Here is a 24,515-nt window from a genome sequence, read left to right as displayed (position 1 = left end):
CCATCATAAAAGTTTTGCAATAGTAGTTATTGTATTTATTACTTTTATTAGTATGGGCACTTCAGAAGCTTTTGTCGATGTTTAAATTGGAATGATGTAAAAATGGGCAATTTCATTGTAACTTTCATTTTAAGCACGACTTAAGGCGTGTTTCAGTAACGTCTAACCGTCACATATCTGACAAAATGTATGGGATTTGACATCGACCATCAGTTTCAGTTTTGCAACGATTGCTAACCGGCCGTTAATGGTACAGTCACCTGCAATAATATGTTACACAACGAACGCTGCACAAATATCTGACACGATCTTATTTGTAGAGCCATAAGAGCGTGTTACATATTTTTGCGGCCTTCGAAGAGTAACATATCATTGCAGGTGACTGTACGTAGTTAATTGAAAACGCCATTTATGCGTTACGCAACAAACTAAAAGATGACACGGATTTTATAAAAAAAATTAACAGTTCAGTAACAAACATTGTCAGCTTTTATGAATCTATCTATACAGAGAACTACACTTTTTTTATCTCAGTTGGCACAAATAAAGGGAAAGCGTTTTAGGGAGACAATAATCTTACCTACATGTTATTTACGTCTGCTCTTCATATCTATTACTATGTGTAATCTAGATACATATGTGTATAATAATCCTATTATATACGTATTTTTTATTCCTAGTCACTGCTCACTGCATAGGGGTGGGCACCTGTATTAATGGAAGCATCATCGACCCTTTGAAGATAATAGATTTATGCAGAAACGATATTTAATGAAATTAAGTTGAGTACCCGTGTGTCTGTGCCTAAACTCGCCAATAGACAAATATAATGTAATTATAGCAGAATGTAATTAGCTTCAAAATTACTGCAAAAATAAGTATACAAAACAAACAAATTTTAAAGCCATGTTCGCCGTGATATGATAAATAATAAAATAGAAGTTACTAATGTGAAATAATAAAACATTACCTTATGTTGTAGGAAAAATTCTATAATTTTTCCTGCAACCAAATTCCTGGTGTAGAGAGAAATGTACCTTCCTATGGGTATCTGTATGGGTATATGTAAGCAAAAAAGTAATAAAAAAAGCTAAAGAGAGAAATTAAAAGTAAACGATTTGAAAAACACAAGTATTTAACTTTTCAACAGTAAGCAGCTTATAGCTTAAGTGTTGCGTATAGATATTTGCCATTTTCAAAATGATCCCGCCTTCGCAGTAACCCAAATGCACCTTACTAACCTAGGCTATATAAGAAATGTAGTAGCAAGTCAGTAAGTGGGCTGTGCGCTAACAGTTTACCTAAAGCCCCTTTTAATTTTTAAACAGGTACACAATATTTAGGTACATTCAAATTTCCTCAACTCTACGACATCAAAATCCTCAATGGCATATGGCATCATTATAAGCCAAGGATCGTCTAACTCCAAATTCCAATAGCGCCAGGCCACAGCATCAGCGTTCTAACGAGACTCGTATCGTTAGTAGCGAGAGCGCGATAACGACTCCGCGAGGGCTCTTGCCGTAAGCGCGTCTTTGTCGCGCCTTCACTCATTCCCATACCCAAGCGACAACCAGAATAAGTAGATCTCCAGTTACGTACAGCTATTAAACATCACAAGTTCATAGTTATACTAGTTTAAGATTAAGGTTTGGAATAGAAGCGCACGCGCCGCCTATCGCCATCTGCACTAATAAACCAGGTGTCACACATTGTTGGATGTGCTTCAGTGAATCAAGTGCTTGTGCTGCGTTGTTTATTTGGCTTTTTGCTTTGATGTGGTGAAACTTTCTTTTTGATCAAGGGTTTTACATTTTTCGCAGTTGGGTTGGATCTATATTTATGTCACAGTACAATTACAACTAGGAAGTGGCTTATACTGCTTATAGATGGAGATGCTGCTTAAACTGTCAATCTGTAGGTAAAAATTCTAACGTTTTACAGAGGACGGATAAGACATGAAAAAAATATCGTAAGTTCCTAAACCGATGAAATAAATAAATAAAAATCATTTTAATTCGGATATAAATCCATAAAATCAAAATCAATTAATTCTTAACTATGATTGAACTGTTGAAGAAATGAATTAACGGTATGTATGTTATGTATAAGTATGTTTTTTATTTACTCGAATAATAAATTTCTGATTCCTAAACGCTGTGTGATACATGTGTGAAAAGGTAATTCACAATTTGTGTCGTTGTAAAATTGTCGATTGGTACGGAATTCCTTACTTCCTTTTTTTATTAGTGTTCCGAACAAAACTTTTTTAATTAGTTGGTGCTACCAGGGCCCAGTTTTATAAAGTTACAAGTTACAGGTTACAAGAGTACAGGATACAGGCACCTGTAATGCACTGTGTACGGCTACAGGTGTTTTATAAATACACATAGATAATTACAGTTGTAAAGCACCACGGTCAATCTCGATTACATGTGAAATTTACAGGTGCGAAGGACATCACTATTTAAAAAAAATGTCTGTCATAGAATTCATAGATACTCTGTGCTCTACTAAATGCTGCGTTATTGTTTGCTGTTAAGTATTGGAAAAATGGCCAGAAATGAAGGAGAAATCGAGTGGTTGAGAGCGGTGTTTGATGCCAAGGATATACTTTTCGGGCCGTTTTCAGATTCAGATTAAGTTAGATTTAATGAAATATTTACCTAATAAGTAAATAAGTACTGTTTCACATTACAATGTATCGTTTCGGTAGTGGCTCAAAGATAAGTACGCTGTGTATCGAAAATTATGAATAGTACACTTTACCATAATTTGAATGCACTATACTTAAATAAAGAGACGAATGCTAATAAATCAACGACAAATATCGGCACCAATCCCTTTCCGTTTCCTAGTAGATAAAATAAAACGAATCATCAATAAAATCAATATCAAACATATTGTCACTTCATTTCCTATTTACTATATATTTCAGATACATTAACAAAAACTGATAAGGTCAGTGCATGGAAAAGTATGCATGCCCTGGCACAATCGTTGGCGTTAGTGCCTAACAATAAAGAGTACAGTTTAAAATCTCTCAGAAAATGAATAACTTTAATTAAACTTAAGAATTACGAGCAAAAGAGCGAATCAGACACACTACAAGTAGCTGCTGTTGTGCTGTTACAGGACTCAAGACGTATGTCAGTTTTTGTTACAAGTTTACCAATCTACACTTGTAATTTACAATATTTTTATAAAACGCTTGTTCGATTATGAGTTTAAAACTATTAATCTCCCATATTTTCGTCTATGGTTGAGCTACAGGCACTTGTACCTGTAACCTGTAAAATTGTAACACGGTACTTTTATAAAACGCAAATTGTAAAAAACGGAGGAAGTGTTGCCAGTAAACGCCTGTAAACTTGTAACTTGTAACTTTATAAAACTGGGCCCAGACCATCTTCCAATTTTCAACAGAATGGTCACATTGCTTGAGCAATCTCAAACGTTAGATACAAACATGTCTCGATTCTCGATTGAGACGGCATCCAGGAAACAAACCTCGGTCTAATACGGTGTAATTGCCGTGCCCCGCCGCAGACGGCCGAGAGCTATCGACCGATTCTTGTGCAATTAAACTGCACACAGGGCTCAGATATGTGTTTGTTGTTCAAGAATTTTTCAGTTTACAAACGTTTGCAATAGCTTTCGCGTGGCTACGTTCAAGTGCGGTTTTGTTTTTCGCGACACATGATTGTAGCGAAGTTAGCTCGATAGAAATCCTGGGATTCTTTGAGCTATATGCACCTTGGTCTGTACAAACGTATTTGATTTCCTGTCGTCCTTTATTGCTGATTTCTATGAACCAAGTGCTCCAAGCGCGGTCAAACCAGTATAAGCGATCTCAGATCACGCATAGTTGTTACGGAACTCGAGGTCGCTGTTAATAGCTAGCTTTAGCTAGCTAGTTATTTGCCTCGTGACTTGAGCTGCATGAACAGAGCTAGCTACAGTCTCCGAACGAGCGCACGCTTTCCTCTCGAGTGGGATGCCATCTCGACTCAACATCAACTGTTGACAACCGAACTGCGTCCACGCCTCGAGTGACCCTAGACCGACTCAAAGCCGAGTGTTTGCCCCTTTGTCTTACCGGGCAATTAGTCGGTCCGTTCATTTAATTCTATCGGTCGATTAGCAAAGCCAGGTGCCCATTAATTGTGCGCTATCAATTTGACTACGGCTCCTGGACGGGCGATGTCGTTAGTCCAATCAAGTAGGATCGACCGAGAAACGTTAGACAAGTATTTGGTTCGAACTATCAAATCGTATCGTGCTTGCAATATGGCCAGATCTCAAATTTTATGATTTTTTGCTTATCTTAATTTTAAAAACATATTCTTTAAAGCCTTTTATTTGACCCTGTGAAAACATGTTGTCATCTACCCTCAACTGGCTTAAGAGGGTAGATTGTGTTTACCAGTTTTTAAATACCTAAAGATACAGACTGTTGACCTTGAAAGCCCTCCGGGTCATTGTGAAATACTTGAAAGACCATGAAATTCTCCGATCTTTTTTGGATTTTGAGAAGTTTTCCTACTAATCATTTATGTTAAGGCAAAAGTTGCTAAGAAGACTTTTCACCAAACCCTGATTTAAATGAGCATATCCGCTAACTTTTTCATGAGAAACGGCTTGTTTATTTATCCTATAACAGGCAAGCTATCGCGATTCGTATTCGGATGCCACGCCACGATAAGTGAACTAGCTAAATATTCAAGCAATCCAAATAAAAAGTAGATTAAACAAACTTTCAGCCCGCATTTGTGTAATGATCGGATCGTAGTTGCGAACTCCCACGCAACACAAACAGCCCACGGAAAGACTCGGAAAATTTGCCGGTGTCAGCTACCCGCATGTAATAGTTGAAGACTTTCACATTAAAAGGATTACGAATCTTTCAATTTAGATCGAAACTTGACTACAGGGAGGCGGGTTTGGAAACTTAAAGCCAATCATTTGATTGGCTAGCATGGGAGAACTTGGTATTCAATTTAATGTAATCGTTTTATCGGTGCATACCTACAAAAAAAAAAAAAAAAAAACGCTTGATGCTTATCATTCGTAAGAGCTGGATTTTTCTTATAACATCTACAACGAGTGTTATGCTACAGCAATCTCCTACTCTCTTAAATGGCGAAATATATAACATTAATTAAACATTGCTGTTATCAGTCAGTAACTTTATTCGAAGTTTACTTTTGTTTCGCCCTCGTCTTTACTTGAAGGGTGCGTCGTCAACGTTTACACTTCAGTTTGGTTCAGGAAGATGCTTGGTCAAAATACAAACATATACATTAGAGAATTTAATAGAACTTTTAAGATTTATGCTAGACTTTCAGTTCGTTCGTGTTTTAACAAGTATCTTCTTCAAATATGACGACCTTTGTAAAAAAAGGAAAACTTGACGCTATCGTATGATAATAATTTACTAAACAAAGAGATCAGATCCAACCCCAGCTGCCTACAGACATGTACAATGTACGAGTAGACACATCAAGTGCATAATTACGTACAGACAAACCGGACAATCTCCGAACGATCAAAAAAAGGTTAATGCCTCGGCTCAGACCTTTCGCAAAGTCTCCATCTCGTTCGCTACTTTCGCTAGTACGTATAAAGGCAGTAAGTCCCACTTACACGACAAAGCCTGAATCGTCCCCTTTAGTCTGGCTGCGACTGTCCTAGTTTCAAACCAAACGGTCGTAACAGCCGCGTATGATCGGTCTCATTAAAAATTCTAATTACGTACCTAGTATTCTGTTATAAGACATGTTTATTTAACCGTGAATATAAGCGAATAAAAATGGCTTTGAAATATAAGCGAAATTTAATTTTGCCGGTGTTTCTTCAGAGAAACACAGCGAGCACCGCAAGAACTCTTAAATAAAAGTCTTTGATGTGTTTCTCTTCATCAGAGACTTATTAAAAGACGTTTTACGTGTCTTGCGGAGGTAAAGGTCAAGTGCGGCGCCGCGCCGCGACGCATCAAAAGGGCAATAAAAGACCAAACTAATTATACCCCTGCAAATTACTTTGCAAGTTCGACTTAAGCAAGAGTTCGGGATTTCGTGGTATTGGGATAATAGTTACTCTGGCGGCATACAATAATATGCCTTAAGTAGAACATTGTAGCACAATGAAATATTGTTTTAATAACGGTTCCTTTGAAATTCGGTCACCTTACGACGTTGCCTGTAAAATTAGATCTCGAAAAAGTTTAACTACCTTTGGACTTTTTCGGATATTAATATTTAGGAAAAGCGTTTAATGATCTTAATTCATGCTTACAATTATTGTATTATAATCATATCCAGAAAAAAGTAAAAGGGGTTAATATAATAAAGAAAATATAAGGATATTTTGTAGCTCGTTTATGATATATATCATACAAAGGTCTAAATTAATGAGTGATAGTGAGCCTGCCTGCGACGCTGAAGGTACAGGTGGTTCAGGGTTCGAATCCGGCGATCGATTAACACGAATACCTATTCGTTGAATTCGTACATATTCTGAGTAGTTTACCTATATATTTAAGTACCTATGTAATGTCATGGGTCATACGTGTACATTTGTTTACCAATATTTATACCATAACATATAACTAGTCCTAGTCCTATATCAGCCAAAATTGTTTTCATCTCTAGACTAATTGAAATATATTTATTTATTTAATTTATTTTAAAGCAAAAAGGCATACATAAATAACGCTTTACAATACAACACTCGATGTATTGTACGAACATATATGTATTTCCATCAGAGAAGGGTCCTTATGCTTCATGTGCAATAAGGACTATTCTATCAAAATTTCTGTTGAATGTTGAAATTTCAAACGATAAACACCTTATTGCACTTGAAGAATAACGACGCTTCTGTGTGGGAAAGCCACATATTTTTGCGACAAACCCGTTGAGCACACACGGCGGTGCGGGAGCTTGTCGCTTTGTCGACCGTGTTAGTTGACTACCCGCACTGGTCTTTTGCCCTTTGACTATAATAATAATAACGTAGGTACTGTAGGTAGTACCTATAGTCGCACCAATAAAAGTCTGCAGTAGATTTGATAGCCCACGCAGTGTAAGTGCGTATAAGTCATAATTTCATAGAAGTTTGACGTTTAAAACGACACTTGCACTGCGTGGGCTATCAAAATCGCTGCGGACTTTTTACGGTCTGACTATATAAAGCCTACGTGTCTCGGACAATGCCACGTTTCGAGTTTACTCGAGCGGAGATTTGCGGAAAAATATTTGTCTGTTGGGGTTTACTTAAAATAAAAGTCCAGTTAAACAATTAATTCAACTTTGGGTATAAATACCAATCAAATTATTTTAGAGGTCAGCCAGGCTGGCCAGGGCGTTAGCCGCGTAAGCTAAAGTTCGACCTATTAATAGAAATAAATATCAAACCTACTACGAGAATAGGAAGAACATCAAAAAGTTTAAGAATGTTTTTTTTTTTATTTATACTATGATCATCGTAATGTCCTAGCCGGTTTTGGCCTCGGCGACTGGGTATTCACCGGTTATTGAGAGCGACGATCGTGATCTATGCCGATTTATACTATGCATACGGTTAGTTAAAGTAGTGTTAATAAAAAAATCGAATTAACGCACTAACAACATTTTAAACTTATCAAAAACATCACCAAACAAATTGGTACATTGAATTAGAAAACGTTTTTAAAATTAGAATTTAATTCCTCACGTCGCTTGCGCCCTTTCTCCCCGCGGCGGCAGTATTAGCGCACTGTCGCGTCTTCAGAGGGCGGCGAGATCAAAGGATAGGTACACACCAACCGCTCCCATTGATGTCGCGCACAAAGGGAATTGATTGTTGCAAAACTCTTTTTTTTTTTAAAGGATCCATGACACATTTTGCTTTGTTTCTATCGCGGATGCGTGTCACGCTTGTATGTTGTCTTAATAAGACAAGTAAAATTCAACAAAAATTTATTACATTAAAACAATCATAAGTACACAGGCAAAGGGTTAGGTAATACATATGTGGGTAGGGTAGAAAAGTGGTTTCAATCGATGTGTGGAAGGGCGGCACCGTCGTCGAACCCAAGCCACCTGGCGGTCGACTTAAAACGGTGGCGTGTGCCTCGGATACACATGCTGGTGGCGCGTATAAGACATGTAAATCACTTGTGAGGTTTTTGTGAGGGTTACTTATTATTTTATCATTTTTATTTTATCTTTGATGGATCAAAGGGGGTATGAGTTTTAGGCTGTCTGCTTTTGAGTTAGTATTTACGAACTAATGTTCCCAGTTCCTGTTTACCCATATATAAAATGGATTGAATAGGATTTTTAAGTATGTTTTAACATTGATGTTGTGCATGTATCCATGAAAATATTTTGTTTCATTCACACTGAACAAGTTATGAAAGAATTACTTATTAACGGACCCTCTGGTGTACGAGTTTTAAGCTGATAGGCTGTTTGCTTCTGAGTTTATATTAAACAATGAATATTTCCATTTAGAATGGATTGCTAAGGGTTCCTGGATAGGTTTTAACAGTAACACTTTCAAGTTTTAACTTATCAGAGGATACTGCTAGAATTATTGTTAGGGGTTTTCCAATGAGTTTTGTAAAAATGAAAGATCTCTGTGTTGTGTCATATTTCCATATTTTTAACTAACCATAAACTAGACCGCAAAGATTTTATTGCTGTTTGACACCTTATTTCATTGCAATAAGACAAATATATCACATCTATAATATCCGGTGTACCCTAATATTTATAAAAGATTTTTTAATAAAAGATTTGTTTGTTAATATGTATATAGGTTATAAATTGACTATATAAGTGGATGCTGATACGCAATAATGTGTCAGCCCACATTCATTTTGCAATAAGATGTGAACTCAAAAAAAATTACGCTTACAGTTGACATTTTAATGAAAAATTAATGTGGGTTGACACATTTTTGCTAAACACCATCTAAGTATGCTGAAGGCAAACAAATGATTTGAAATATTTTTGTATATCTAAGTTAAATCTTAATACAGACTGTTTTTTGCAATAATAATAGTCTCTGGTTGCTATCTGCAAAACTTTTTTAAAAGCAGAATAATTAAACTATTTTTTAATAATTGTCATGCATTGTGTAAATACTAATAAATTTAATGACAAATTATATTAAACCATAGTATAAATGTGGTGCCTGCATTTACTTAAAGAGAGATAAGCTTGTAACAATTTATGTATGTCCTTTAGTAGTAAATCTTATAGTTTTGTTTTATGTTTCAAGTGGCAGCCAGAAGACAATGAGGTTTATCTAATTTGAAATTTAATTAATTCATTAAAAAATGTCAATATTGATTACAAGCAATGGTAAATTTTAAAACATTTAGTACATAAAACAATGTTAATAAATTGATAAGTTAGAGGACTGAGCAATTATCGGATCAAAATAGAAGTAAAATTTAAGTAAAATATTAGCTACAGTGATAAAATTTAAGGACCTAGTTGTACGGTCACCTGCAATAACATGTTACTCTTGGAAGGCAGCAAAAATATGTGACACACTCTTATGGCTCTACAAATAAGATCATGTCAGATATTTTTGCGGCCTTTGTTGCGTAATATATTATTGCAGGTTTGTACTATTTACATATATTAGGGTGGTATTCCACCTGTCCAATTTCTTTGTCCAATGTGTCTTGTGGGCTCACATTTTGCTCTGTGAGATGCACAGACATTGGACCAAGATATTGAACAGATGGAATATCACCCTTATGGGTCGATCAACTATTTCTTGTTGTTATTCTGTCCCATCAGCCAGGAGACAATAGTAGCATAGTTTGTTGGAAGAACTGCTAAACCATGTTCTACTAACCTGCTTAGCAGATGTCCCATTATGGAAAGGCCTTATAACTACCAAAAAATTCAAGTTTGGTTCATTTAAATACGAAAAAACTAGTAATTTGTGAGTGACCCAGGAGACCGTACAACTACAACTAGTGACAACTAGTGACAAGAAAAAGTTGATTCATCCAATAAATAAAAAAATAACATTCTTCCAACTCTACACAAAAAATATTTTGATACATGATTATTTTGCACTTAAGTTTATTGAGTAGTTATTAAAGCATCTCTTTCTCATTTAACATAACTGTATTTATCATGGCCACAGTGCAAGAGTTTGTGATACTTTTGATTTATTCATATGTTTGACATATCTCCTTATCTTCTGCTACTTCTGTACTCTTAATCTCTTGAACTTGAAGGAATAATCACCTGTATTTTAAATGAAGATTAATTCCCGAACATTTTTATTGAATTAAGCTGTAGAATATATATAGAAAATAAGTTTTGAAAACAACAAACTTCTGCAAAAGTTTTGAATGAGTATTTAAATGTTCGAATTGCAGCCAACAAGCGCTGCAGAGTCGTCCGCACCGTGTGTACTCGAGAAATACACATCCATACACAAGGCAAAATATCATAACCTATACAAAGTATTATTAATAACTATTACCTGCGTTCTTCCCAAATTAGCTTACATTGAACTAATTACGAGGACCAGGAACGCTCATACATGTGTTAATATCAATAGTGTTAATTATAGAAGGCACAATCTTGGAATAAGCTTCGGTTTCTTACCTCGTTGACACCTGAATTCCCAAAAGTGAGCGATCCCAGAGTTCGTTACAACTTCAAACACTAAACTTTCAACTTTCTAAAGAAAAAAATAACACTTAATTGAAGATATACACTTATAGTAACTTTGTAAAAAGTAATTTAACTTATAAAAGGCTAGAAAACAACATTTTTCACTTAGAAAACAAAAAAATATTCGCACCGTTGACGTCGCTGCTTCGAGGTGTTGATGCACTATAGCGACCTCTAGTGTGCATTTTTACGTAACTATTTACCTTTTACGTTCCATTTCACGCTGCAAATGTCAATTATAAAAAATGTAAAAAAAACAAAGAAGTCTAAACAGGCAGGATTTGTTTCTTTCTGCCAGGCTTTTCTTTTGTTATAGATTATTTATCTATACTTGGTCAAGCAGATCTTGTCAGTAGAAAAAGGCGGCAAATTTGAAAAATGTAGGTGCGAAGGGATATCGTCTCATAGAAAATTTGAATTTCGCGCCTTTTTTTACTGACAAGATTTGCTTGACCGTCTATATTAGACTTATTAAGGCTCAGTAAGTTCGTGTTCATCTCTCTCTCATTAAACGTAAGCGTGAGCGAGATAGAAGTGCGTGTCAGGGACCTTTTCCCGGTTCGCGAAATTCAAGCCGAGTCGGTCGTAATTACTTCGTTTTTTTATTTTTAAAGACATTTTATTCCTGTTCCACTTAAAAAATAGATAGTTAAGAATTGAGTTCATGTACGGATCCCTTGGAACGCGAGTTAGAAGCGCACTTGACCGGTTTTTTTTATCGAAAGTCAAAAACTTCAAAGAATTCGAATCGCTGAAGTAGAGTAGAGAAAGCCTCAAGATTGCTATTTTCCAGTGAATGCATATATCAGTTCGCTGGTGTGTTATAATAATTATGAGTATGGGGATTATTTAAAGGCCTGTGCGTACCGGCCTGCGTGTGCGTGACGTGCACGTTTGCGTGTGCTAAAATGTTGGAGCCGCACACGCACACGTCACGCAAGCGGTGTGCCGTCTCTCATAAGGATCTTGTATACTACAACGCCACGCGCACGTGCACGTCACGCACGCGCAGCCGGTGTGCCACAGGCCTTAAATAAGAACACGTAAATTGTTCACAAAACATATTTATTTATTTTATTTCAAACACATCCACACACGTACAAAAAAGAAAAAAAACAAAAGTAACCATAACGGGGTAAGGATGTTTTTAAATGCCCAACACTATTGAAGTTGAACTGACATATTGCATACAAAAGTAAAGTCCAAAGTTCGTTTTTATTTTGAGCAGGTACAATAATAACTAAGCGTAACACACTCTAAATCTACGAAAATGACTAAATCAATGACTGTCTTTCTTAGTTCTAACAATAAATAAAGAGTAGAAGTGAGGTATTTCTTACACATATAAGGAACTTACTCGTGTAAGCTAGAGAATCACAATTTACGATGTTATTGACGTCATTAACGTTTAATAAAGGTATTGAGACTTATATAATCAAATAAACTAAACACTAAACACCCATCGCTTCTTTCGAACGGGTCAGAGCGGCTACCGCGAAAACCGAAAATCGCAAATTGCGGGGATCTTTCTCTTTTACTCCAATACAGGCGTACTTAGAGTGACAGAGAATAATCCCCGCAATTTGCAAACTTCGTTTTCGCGGTTATAGCCCAGGCCCAGTGTAAACGCACCCTTATACTGGAGGTACAGTGAAGTCAAATATGCATACCAATACCATTTAAAATAAGTGGAATTACATACATATTTAGAACCTTGACTACACAAAAAGATATCGTGGTTGTTACATATTAATATTATGGCTAATGGTAATGCTAATGACCCTTAGGCGCCGTTACAGATGTGGTAAATTTCCAAAAAGTTGGAAAATGTGTCGGAAATTTTAGGAACATTGTACAGGAAAGAAAGGAAACTTTTTGGAAATGGAATATTTCGATTCCCATACAAATATGAGAAATTTCCGAAACTTCTCCATGTGGAAATATCGCAACTGTCGCAACTTTCCGACGGCACGCCAGTAGGCGCTGACCATTTATTTTCGTGTAATTATAGCCTACTGGTATTTACTACATTGTACGGTCGCTATCAAATTTAAAGGAGCGGCCGAGTTGCTCACAAATATCTGAACACGCCTCTATTGTCAAGGCGTTATACTGCGCGCTCAGATATTTTTGAGGCCCTCGACCGCTCCGATATATCTGATAGCGACCGTACTGTGTACTCTAGACTAGTGGAACAGAGAACTTTATCATATCTAGAGTACGCCTTTTAGCGCACCAATACTATCATTTTATAATAATTTTTCGAATTCTGTCAATACAATATATATTCTGTCAATATTTACTTCTAACACGTAGTCAAAACGTACAAAATCGCTACAAATATAAGTGCTATTGGCATTACCTAATAAAGACACCCAGTGCAAATATTTCTTGGACAGTGCGTGTAACGCGCTAGCCACGACATTGCGCGACTGGCTTCGGCTAAGGCGACAACCGTAGGTTGGAGCGAGACACAGAGATCGGACCTTTCGAGGTGGGGTGGTTGTCGCCTTAGCCGAAGCGAATGTCATGTCGTGGCCAGCGCGTTAGGCTCAGAAATTAATTAGACATTATAATCCAGTAGAGATGCATTAATAATTAAAAAAAAAACTGATGGGCCTTCCACGAACAACGAAATTTCGTTATCTGCCTCTCTATCGCACGAATATGGAAGAGCGTTAGAGAGGCAGATAACGATATTCGATTTTTTTCGCGGTTAGGCCCTGTAATCATGTTTTAACATTTGATATATTTATTTATACTAAATATCAATATCTGTGTAAGTGAAATTTCTCTTTACAACATTTACTAAGGCAACTTGCTAAAGCTGTGGTCGCTTCACTACTGCTACTTTATATAAAACTGTGTTTATTTTGGCTATGAATGTCTAATCTATACAAAACTTCAAGTACGTCCATAAACTTAACATACATTTAAACAGAGACCAGTAGTGCAGGCTCTATACTTGCTTTCAGCATAGACAAAGGAAAGCAACCTACTTAATTCTCTTTGCTTTCAGACAGTTATTTTGCTTTACTTTATAAAAAATGTTGTTATTACTATGTTTTCGTGTTGCTATTTATTTAGTAAATGGTGAGTGCATTTATAAGAATATTAAAAAAGAAACTGGATATATCACGATTACGACAGGTGATTTGCTTATATTTTTTGCAACTTTCTTAGCGAAGATCGATATTTCTACTGGCCCAATAATACGTTGACAATGAATTTTTAAACTTTACACCTTATTTTACAAAATCGAAACGACAATCCTGTAGCTTTGATACACAAACACAAACGTTTATATTTAAAAAAAAATTGTCAATGTATTAAATGTATTTTTGAGCCAAGCTTTGAAGACTTAGTTCGCTTTCGTTTGATTTGTGTAATATTGGCACTTCACTACACTTTCATGACTAACCTTACTAATTAAAACCGAAATCTCGGTTATAAATATTCGAACGGCCCTTACATAAAACGGTAATCACACTGATGCAGATCCGCTCGTCGCTCCAGTATGTGACTTATGTGAGCGAGAAAGCGCTATCCATGTATATCCCGCTCGCACATAGCGGCGAGTGGATACACCGCGTGAGGACCGCCTAAAGCTCTGGTTTCCTAGGATAGCGGTACCGTCTTATAGCGGTCGTCTCCATACAAAATAGCACTATCCTAGGAAAACCGAGCTTAAGATTTGGTGTAAGCCTCTACAGTTACTCCTTCAGCGTGTTGAGTCCCCTTATAAAGTGTGACATGTCATACTCTTCCTCATATTGCCTGTCGTCCCACAGGTCGGGCAGCGCCTCCAGCGAGGAGGGCCCGGGGGCGGTGTTGGGGGTGTGGGGGGTGGAGGGGGAGGGCTGGAACAGGTCGAGCAGCTGCTCGGTGCCCATGGTCTCGATGGCCGCGTTCTCGCTGCTGATTACCGTGTTCGCTGTTTGGAGCTTGAATTTTTGTAATCTGGAAACAGATAATATTGGTGAGTTACTTGGATATTTATTAAGAAACCCCGTTATTAATGTTATATAGGCGCGGCGGGGACGTTGTATGGCGGTGTAGGTGAGCCGCCTCGACCGGGCCCACTCGACGGCGCGTTGTGGGCAGACTAGGCGGTTTACCTATACCCTCTAGCCCCCAGAGGCATATAAAAAGGTCTCCTGTTCCATTCAAATTTGAAGTTTGTGTTGACAAAATAAAATTTAATTTTGTTTGGTAAGGTTTGACGTATGGGCGGCTAGAGGATACACCGTCATACAAGGATCCCGCCGCGCCGCCGACATGCCTAACGGCTGACTTTCTCATCGGTGGCCATCCGACATTCGATATTTTGGTACTTCTGATAATTGAAATAGTGGGCCCCCTTCAGCTATCGGATCGATCATTTTTGATGACGCCGATGGAGTCACGACGGGCAGTTACAAGTACACCGCGGCCCCATTTTGCGGATGCAAAATTCTACATCCGATATCGGATTGGATCATGTGAAGATTCTTTCAGTCAACGGTCTCGTCGCTAGGTCAGCGTTCTCGGGCTCGTAATATTACAAGCTTTTATTTAGTTTCACCTGTCCGGTTGTCTGTAATCAAATCCTGCAAGTTAAATTTGATCCACTTCCCGGTTTACGATTGAGCTGAAATTTTGCATGCATGTATAAATCGGATGACAATGCAACATTATGGCATCATCGAGCCGATCTGATGATGGAGACAGGAGGTGGCCATAGGAATTCTGCGATGAAACAACGCAACCTAATCGTGTTAGGGGTTTTTAGAATTGTCTCGATGAGTATTAGTTGTCTGTCGTAAGAAAAGTAGAGTCAGCGATAAGAGTGTAATACCCCATGATCTTCTCCTCGAGCGTGGCGCGCGTGACGAGGCGGTAGACGTTGACGACGCGGCGCTGGCCGATGCGGTGCGCGCGGTCCATGGCCTGCAGGTCCTTCATGGGGTTCCAGTCGTGCTCCACGAAGATCACCGTGTCCGCCCCGGTCAGGTTCAGCCCCAGCCCGCCCACCTGCAATACATCATACACATTCTTACACTGTGCTCATCCGTAAAGCCTCTGTGGGATCTACGCGAGAATACTTGAAATACTTAATTAAAAAAAAACAAAAAACGGCAAAATAATCACGTTTGTTGCATGGGAGCCCCACTTAAATATTTACTATATTCGGTTTTTAGTGTTTATTGTCATAACGGCAACAGAAATACATCATCTGTGAAAATTTCAACGGTCTATCACGGTTTATGAGATACAGCCTGGTGACAGACAGTTGGACGGGCGGACAGCAGAATTTTAGTAATAGTTTTTACCCTTTAAGTACGGAACCCTAAAAAACAAAATCCAGTTGCATAGAAGAGCTGTTTCTGTCACCAAAAAAGTATGGATCCGCTGTTGTAAACTGAAATCAATGTCATATATGAAACCTCGCATGGTGGGACCGCAGTAAACTACAGTAGAGAGTTCTTCTTTGTAGAGATTAAGTTACCGTGGTGGTGAGCAGCAGCAGGTCGATGGAGACGTCGTTGTTGAACCTGGTGACGAGCGCGTGGCGCTGCTGCGGCGGCACGGAGCCGTCCAGCCGCAGGTACGTGACGGCGGGCAGGTGCCGCTGCAGCAGGTCGCGCTCCACGATGTCCAGCATCTTCTTCAGCTGGCAGAACACCAGCGCGCGGTGCTGGGAGACGACCGCCCCGGCGCCGCCGTCGCCCGCCTCCGGCGACACGCCGATGCCGCAGTCTAGGAGGAGTTGTCTGTGGACATGCAAATACAGGTTTAAATGTAATACAACCGGCTGGCAATTTTTCTAATTCATCTGACAGGGTATGCACGCTGCCCAACGGCTGTGGTTGCCAATCGTAAGCGCTTACGAACCGTTACTGTGAACGGTAGCTTAAGAGATTACGAGTGTAATTGGACTAAATGGCGACATACCCCAGGCTGGACTTGGCCTCGATACGTGTCTGTACTATTTATCAAAAATAAAAAAGTAATACTTGAGAGCGGGCAGCTTGGCGGCGTGGTCGATGTCGTCGAGGCTGGAGCGCTGCGCGGCGAGCTGCTGCTGGATCTTGCCGTACTCGGGGTGCTCCGGCGTCAGCACCAGCTTCGGGTGGTTGCATACGTTCTGCAGGTAGTGTAGGAACTGGAACGAGACAAACAGCCATTTTACAATTGTAAGGTACCACGTTTTTTTAAGCCCATGTTGTGCACTAGCAACTTGTAATGCCAGTCTTAAAAACCGGCGGAAAATCAATAAAACTCTGAAACCCAGGACCGTAACGAAGATAATAGTTAATCAACAGATGCCATTCGAAAAGTAAAATGTATCGGGCGAACAAAAACTGACGTGATCATTTCCATACATTACTTAAGTTTCGATTGACATTTTCTATTAACTATTGTCTTCTGGTTAGTCATAGTTGACAGAATATCGACCTGGAACACGTGTTGCTGGCGGGTGACCTGCGGCGGCAGGTGCTTGCTGAACTGCTCGTACAGACGCCTCTGGAGGGGCGACAGCTCGCAGTAGTAGTCTTGTGTGATCTTCGGCGGGAGTTCCTTTAGCACGTCTTCTTTTACGCGCCGCAGTAGGAACGGGAGCACCTGGAACGAGTCACGATGTTAGATCCCGGATTACAGAATGGCGTTGTATATTTTCTAAGACTACAATGGCTAGGCAGCTAGACACCAACATTGGCGTGGGTCGCATGCACTTGTAGCGACGCGACAAAAGCGAGGAGTGAGCCGCGCCTGGCGCGGTGAACTGTTCGTGTGGCATGTAATGGACCTTATGTGGTGGTAATAAGGTACCTGTCGGTGCAGCGCCTCGCAGGCGAGCGCGCCGGCCTGCAGCTGCAGCGGCGTGGCCTTGGCGTCGCGCGCCAGCAGGATGGGCCGCGAGTAGCGCGCCGTGAACTGTTCGTGTGGCATGTAATGGACCTTATGTGGTGGTAATAAGGTACCTGTCGGTGCAGCGCCTCGCAGGCGAGCGCGCCGGCCTGCAGCTGCAGCGGCGTGGCCTTGGCGTCGCGCGCCAGCAGGATGGGCCGCGAGTAGCGCGCCGTGAACTGCCGCTCGGTGCCGAGGAGGCCGGGCATCAGGAAGTCGAATAGCGACCATAGTTCCAGCACGTTGTTCTGAAATATCATCAAAGCTTACGTAAAAAAAAAAATCTAAAATTTAAAAATAAGTTAGCAAACTTTGCTACGTGTAATATTTGTGGTAATCATACGACCTGGGAGATCTGTAACAGACCGTCGTTTTATATAATATATCAGCTAAGAAAGAGAAAATAGCAAGAATCGATGAAGTGGTAATAAGCCTTTCAGTTCGGGTGAAATGACCTCGAAATCATAGAGTGGTAATTCTATCTGTCCAATATATTGGTTCAATGTGTATTGCGACTATTGCGTCTTACATTTTTCTTTTTCTTAAGATAATTCTTCTTAATAAGAGAGTGAGACGCAATGGCATTGGACAAAGAAGACGAGTGGAATACCACCCTTAGCTACGACAATTATTTAACATGGAGATTAAGTTCACATCCTACATAATCTATTCACCGCAGCGAACATGTTAATAATGTAATAGCAATATTTTCATATGTACCTGTATGGGCGTTCCGGACAATATTAACCTATGGTTAGCGACTAGTTGCTTTATGGCTTTGAACGCCTTGGTCTTGCCGTTCTTGATCACGTGGCCCTCGTCCAAGATGCAGTAGTTCCATTTGATGGCGCTGAACACAAACAATTTATTATCAAGGTTTTATCAGATATAGCCCTCCAACGCCCAATGGAGCGAGCCGCAATAGTAGGAGAAAGTGACTAGATTTGTTTATTTCATAAAGAAAAAGACAGTACTTTACGGGTGAATCAACTTTTTCTTGTCACTAATTGCCATGGTTACGGTCTCCTGGGTCACTCTTAAAATACTAGTTTTCTCGTATTTAAATGAACCAAACTTGAATTTTTTGGTAGTTATAAGGCCTTTCCATAATGGGACTTCTACTAAGCAGGTTAGGTTAGGTTAGGTAGGCAGGCAGGTAGAACATGGTTCAGCAGTTCTTCTAACAAACTATGGTACTTTGTCTCCTGGCTGATGGGACAGAATAACAACAAGAAATAGTTGATCGACCCTTACACAAAATGCTTTCACTAAAATAGTTCATGCAGACACGCGCCTTTTGTTTTTAGGGTTCGGTACCCAAAGGCTAAAACGGGACCCTATTACTAAGACTTCGCTTTCCGTCCGTCCGTCCGTCCGTCTGTCTGTCTGTCACCAGGCTGTATCTCACGAACCGTGATAGCTAGACAGTTGAAATTTTCACAGATGATGTATTTCTGTTGCCGCTATAACAACAAATACTAAAAGCAGAATAAAATAAAGATTTAAATGGGGCTCCCATACAACAAACGTCATTTTTGACCAAAGTTAAGCAACCTCGGGAGTGGTCAGTACTTGGATGGGTGACCGTTTTTTTTGCTTTATTTTTCGTTTTTTTTGCATTATGGTACGGAACCCTTCGTGCGCGAGTCCGACTCGCACTTGCCCGGTTTTTTCAAGACCGTAAGTAGCTACGTTCAAGATAAAATTACTCTTCTGTGTCCAGGAGGAGATATTCCTAGAGTTTTGATGACTTACCTGAAGAAGTCAATGTCCTTCCGCACGATGTCGTAGGAGGCCACGATGAGGTTGAAGTTCTTGACGTGGCTGCGCAGCCGCTCGCGCTCCACCGGCGGGCCCACGTACTGCAGCGGCTTTAGGTACTTGCTGGAGATGAACTTGTTCACTTCGAACACCCAGTGCCCTGGAATAAACAAAGAATTGTATTTTTTTTGGAATAAGGAGGGAAATTAGTATAGGGACGAGGCGGGAACAGTGGTTCAGCACGAACAGTGGCTCAGTCGCTCAAATATAGCTCTATGATGTGGCACCCTCTCGTGTTATAATAACCATTGCTCGTCCATTTGAATTGGTTCCATTACTTAATGTGTTTGCTGTACAAACACGGTGTAACATGTGGAAACCGAATAATTTTAACAGAGTATTCCTGATCATATTTAGAGACAAAAATGTCCTATAAACTTTTTTGAAATTCGCCTAGTTTCAGAGAAAAAAAAACAAGTTTTCATTGTTACATAGTGTACAAGGCCTTTTTGATGGTGATGTTGCTGCTATGGGACGTAGTCTAAATATCCTTATTAATAGATGTCAAAAAGTGACAAGTAACACTTTGCAAAAAGTAGTTTCTACGAAAAAAATGTAAAAATCTATTTTAAGTTACAAATTTACCACTAACATTTATTTTTTATGTACAAATACATTCAAAAAATTGAATAAAACAAAACAAAAATAAATTTTTATTTGGCGAAATTCACCTAAACTCATAATACATTTTTTACTTCTTTTGACCTCAGAAATGCGTGGTTAAAATTATTCGGTTTTCTCATGTTACAGCGTGTATATTAGCAGGCAAGCAAATGGCTATTTGCTTCTCTCGTGTAGAAATTAGTTTGAGTAAGCCACTGTTCCCGCCTTGACCCTAGGATAGCGCATTTGCGATAGGACTACAGAAGCGCCTCCCGCCGCGGGGTATCCGAGGAGGCCACCACTAATCTGTATCGTTTTGCCCACACCCATGTCCTCGCAGAGCACGCCGTGTAGTTTGTGTTGAGGAAGCGTGGCCAGTTAACGCACGAGAGACTGTCGCGGTGGACAGAGGAGGATCAAAGTCTGAAATAAGTATGTAGTGATCTTACCTGTTAGCGTGGGCGGGCAGACTACCAGACTAGGCGCGTTTGGCTCGCGGCGCGCGGCGCGCTCGGCGTGCGAGGACGCCACCACCACGATGGACTGCAGCGTCTTGCCCAGACCCATATCGTCGCACAGCACGCCGTGCAGCCTGTACTCGTTGAGGAAGCGGAGCCAGTTCACTCCCGCCTGAAATGATATACACGTTAGTCAAAATAAACACGATTCGTATGTTGAAAAGAGATGCATAAGAAGTCGAAAGAAGAGATACAAAATCTGATCTCGACGTTTACACGATTATGTCAACAGTCTTAACGTCAAATGTAAATGCTATATCATACATAAAGCATTACCGACTTGAACGCAGTCTTGACGCTAGCAACAGAAACGGAATGCAAGTTAGTTAGTGTTTTCCACCGCGAACGAGTAATGAGCGAGAGATGGCTAAGCGGAGCGGACTTCGTTGTTAAAAAATAGGTTTGCGTTTCCATCAACAAAGAGTTTAGTTGTTTGATTCCCACCGCAAAAGAAATGAAAAAGAGGAATGAGCGGAGCGGGCTGAACGACAAATGAGAAATAGAAAATGAATAGTCGATTTCCACAGAGAGCGAGTTCAGTTGAAGTTTTGAACTGGTCGACCACACAGTCGTGTTTGAACATGATGTCGAGCGATACGGAATCAAATGATAGCGATTACGAGTTTTTATACAAGAAGAAAAAATACATATTGTTGTGTATAAAACAGAGAAACAAGCGCCAAACGAAGATTTTGGTTATGCCAGCACATTCGAGAAAGAACACTGAAGGGGGAATATAGGCTATTCAACGATTTGCCAAAAAACACGACTCATCAGTCATTCAGCTATCACAGCAATATGAAAGCGCGCTCGGTGCCGGCGGCGACGGGGTAGGGAGGGGCGGAGACAGCAACGAGTCCTTTTCAAACTAGTCGGCCGGACCTTGACGCAGCGGGCTCATTTTAACTAGTTGGCTCGCTCCGTTCACCTCTTTCCCTGTGGAAACGCGCCTATGTAATTTACCATTGCGTATTGACCAGACTCCGTAATGACACCGCTCCGCTCTCACGAGCTGAGCGAGCTCATTTCAACTCTTTTTGCTCATTTTGTCATTTCCGCTCGACTATTTGTTGGTGGAAACACAAGTACGTAGTTTAGTCTCGCGAGTTAAACTAAGTCCTTAATGAGTCCGCTCCGCTCGCGGTGGAAAACCCGCTTAGTTTAGTAATATGTTACTACCTGTGAGTTCCTATAATTGGCTTCCTGTATCCACTATAATTTCTATGGTATTGTCATAGCTGTGGGATCTCCAAATAAATAAAATAAAATAAGTCAAACGTTACGGAATTCTAACCTGCTGATAGCTTCTTAGTTCCGCAGCCACAGGCACTGGTACTTTGTAGTCTTGAATAGAGCGAGGATTGAACAGTTGATCGAGGAAGCGCTTGTCGCTAAGCCGCCGTGCCCGTAGTTCTGGAGATAAGCCCTCTGGTTCTGGCGCAGCGCCATCTAGCGGCATGAGTTGTATGAGGGAAGCGAAGCAGCGGGTGGACATCACGCGGACGGCTTCGCAGTGGTCGCTCATACGACCTACATGTAACAAAAAATGTGTTCAGTTTATATTGCAGCGTTATTATATCAAAATGATTTGAGTTCGAAACTTGTGACTGTGTACGTAACATCTCGAATGTATTGCACTAAATGATTGGAAAACTTCGAAAACACATCGAGAACAAATTCCTAAGGAAGGCAATTGATCTATATATCACTCATTCATGTGATAATGGGTCAAAAATAATTTGTAATTCAGGCACCACTCACAACTTTAAATTATAGTGCATTGACTTGTGCAAACATATCGCGGACAAATTCTTGAAGAGCTCATACAAAATTGAATGGAAACAAACAAAATTATAATGTAATTTTTTGTAAAATATTTGTTCACAATGCCGGCCTATGTCACGCATGTGAAGAAAATCACGTATATTTACCTAATAGAGGTATGACGAGCAACGCGATGTAGGGCACCACTTGGAGTTGCAATGCTTCGACAACCCTGGACAGGGCCTCGGCGCTGCCGCAGCGGACGCGGACGGCGCTCATGTCGCTCAGGGCTGGCACGAGCTGTAACATTCATATTATGTTAGGGTACATATTACATTGTTCTAGAGGTGGATTATTTTATTTGTAATGAAATTTTGCTCGTATTCAAGCGCACGGCGTATTATTGCTTTCCAGGTAAATAGAGGAGCGAGTGACAGGAGAGGTGATCGCAGGCCATTTTAGGCCTAAATGAAGTACATAACTTACGTCTTTGACAACGGTAGCCATGACGGTGTGCGGGTCGCGGCGCGCCATGGCGGCGAGCGCGCGCGCCGCCATGTGGCGCACGGCCGTGTGCGCGTGCCGCGCCAGCCCCGCGCACGCGCCCAGCCCCAGCCGCGCCGACTCCCAGGCCAGGGGCGCCAGAGATGAGCACACCGCTTCGAATACTTGCAAGCGGGAGATTAGCTCTTCGGAGGCTTCCACGTCGACGCTCTCCAGCTCTGAAACGATATAAACTTTTTTGTCCGACGCGATTCTAGTGAAAAATATGAGTAATACCAAAAAGAATAGATAGTATAGAGGGGTCCTGTCATAGTAAATGTTGTAATCGCTGTAAATTTACTGCCATCTATCAACACACGACTATAACTCAAAATAAACAAGTATAAAATTATCAAAAAAATGAATATATGTATATGGATAAATGATTTTATTATTTTTATATCATTTTGACCCATGTTCATTCGCTAATATCTATGTGTTAAAATTGTTAAATATGAAACGGTGTCGTCACGTCATCTAGCCGAGAATAGGCCAAAGGTGTGTGCGAGAATGACTTTTTTCTTAATTTCCTAGGCACCCTTTTTTCTTAGACTTTATTCATCTTATACGAAGTTACATATGTCTTTGGTAATACGAACTTCAAATTTCCGTTTCTGCATTGACAGACGCCTCACGCTTATAATACGTCTAATAAAATATAAGAGATCCTTTTTAGTGTTCCGTACAAAACTTTGTTCACGGAACACTTATTTTGATACAACCTTTGAAACTTTAAATGACCGTACCCAAAATTCTGTTACCATATACGTATGCTTCAGTATCTAATTAAAAAGTAATAATTTACATTCTAAAGATATTGAGATTGCTCAAACCCGAAACGGATGAAGAACAAGGGGAATGCATTTTCCCAACAGTGGTACTAACCATATGGGTTAATAATAAAGATAACAATTTCTCAAAAATAATTATAAAACTAAAAAAAAAAACTACATCTTACCACTGTCAGTCATGACATTCGCGAACGGTTCCGTGATGAACTCCCAGAGCTTCGGTAATTTCTCCGGCAACTCGTCGCCGAAGTATCTCGTGAGACTAGTGAAGGCCAGCGTCGCCCCTCTTCGCTGAATGCGAAGCTTTTTACGATTCTGTTGAAATATATTCACTGTTAGTGATCTTATCTCTTAAATAATAAATAATTGCCACGCTCTATTGGGATCGATCTATCATCACTGACAGGACTATAATTGTAAATAAGCCTGACATTGTGATAATAGATCGATCGCAAAGTCGGGCCGTGCTCGTTGACATCACCATCCCCCATGATGAGAATCTCGTAAAGGCCGAGAAGGACAAGTCCAGTAAGTCTAGACTTCGCTCACGAGATAACCGCCATGTGGGATGTTGATTCGACGATCATTGTCCCGATAGTTGTTTCAGCAAACGGTCTGATAGCGAAGAGTCTTGACCTACACCTAGACACAGAATAAATAATAGTACTAGGTACAGAAGACTCACTCTCTAACAAAACACGTCTGTTACGATCAGGACAGATATGGCCGCTAGGTGGCGATCGCGCCACGCGCGGCTTATGGCTAGCCACCAAAATTGGTGTGGAACGGATGTACTTTTAGCTACCTGTAGCAAAGCGACGAAATCGCGGAGTGAGACACGCCTGACTCGGCTCACGAGATAACCGCCATGTGGGATTCGACGATCATTG

General features: G+C 40.1%; 2 protein-coding genes across 2 annotated transcripts in view; both read right to left on the bottom strand.

Annotated features, from left to right (window-relative positions):
- The window catches only part of LOC134667569 (axin), a 97,732-nt gene extending 86,786 nt beyond the window's left edge, over positions 1-10,946 (bottom strand). The window contains exon 1 of the mRNA XM_063525003.1: positions 10,626-10,946. The gene's annotated coding sequence lies outside the window, so the exon portion shown is untranslated. The remainder of the gene's footprint in view (positions 1-10,625) is intronic.
- A 796-nt stretch (positions 10,947-11,742) lies between these two features.
- Positions 11,743-24,515, bottom strand: part of LOC134667507 (TATA-binding protein-associated factor 172) — a 57,569-nt gene continuing 44,796 nt past the window's right edge. The window contains exons 14-26 of the mRNA XM_063524935.1: positions 23,793-23,940; positions 22,778-23,013; positions 22,459-22,591; positions 21,822-22,057; positions 20,459-20,639; positions 19,341-19,506; positions 18,306-18,435; positions 17,660-17,833; positions 17,133-17,300; positions 16,691-16,839; positions 16,183-16,447; positions 15,532-15,707; positions 11,743-14,654 (exon numbers count right to left, since the gene is read on the bottom strand). Of these exons, the coding sequence (XP_063381005.1) occupies positions 14,408-14,654; positions 15,532-15,707; positions 16,183-16,447; positions 16,691-16,839; positions 17,133-17,300; positions 17,660-17,833; positions 18,306-18,435; positions 19,341-19,506; positions 20,459-20,639; positions 21,822-22,057; positions 22,459-22,591; positions 22,778-23,013; positions 23,793-23,940 (2,409 nt within the window). The 3' untranslated portion in view covers positions 11,743-14,407. The remainder of the gene's footprint in view (positions 14,655-15,531; positions 15,708-16,182; positions 16,448-16,690; positions 16,840-17,132; positions 17,301-17,659; positions 17,834-18,305; positions 18,436-19,340; positions 19,507-20,458; positions 20,640-21,821; positions 22,058-22,458; positions 22,592-22,777; positions 23,014-23,792; positions 23,941-24,515) is intronic.

The sequence above is a fragment of the Cydia fagiglandana genome, chromosome 9 (assembly GCF_963556715.1).
Source record: "Cydia fagiglandana chromosome 9, ilCydFagi1.1, whole genome shotgun sequence".
Lineage (NCBI taxonomy): Eukaryota > Metazoa > Arthropoda > Insecta > Lepidoptera > Tortricidae > Cydia > Cydia fagiglandana.
This window is presented reverse-complemented; position numbering and strand designations above follow the sequence as displayed.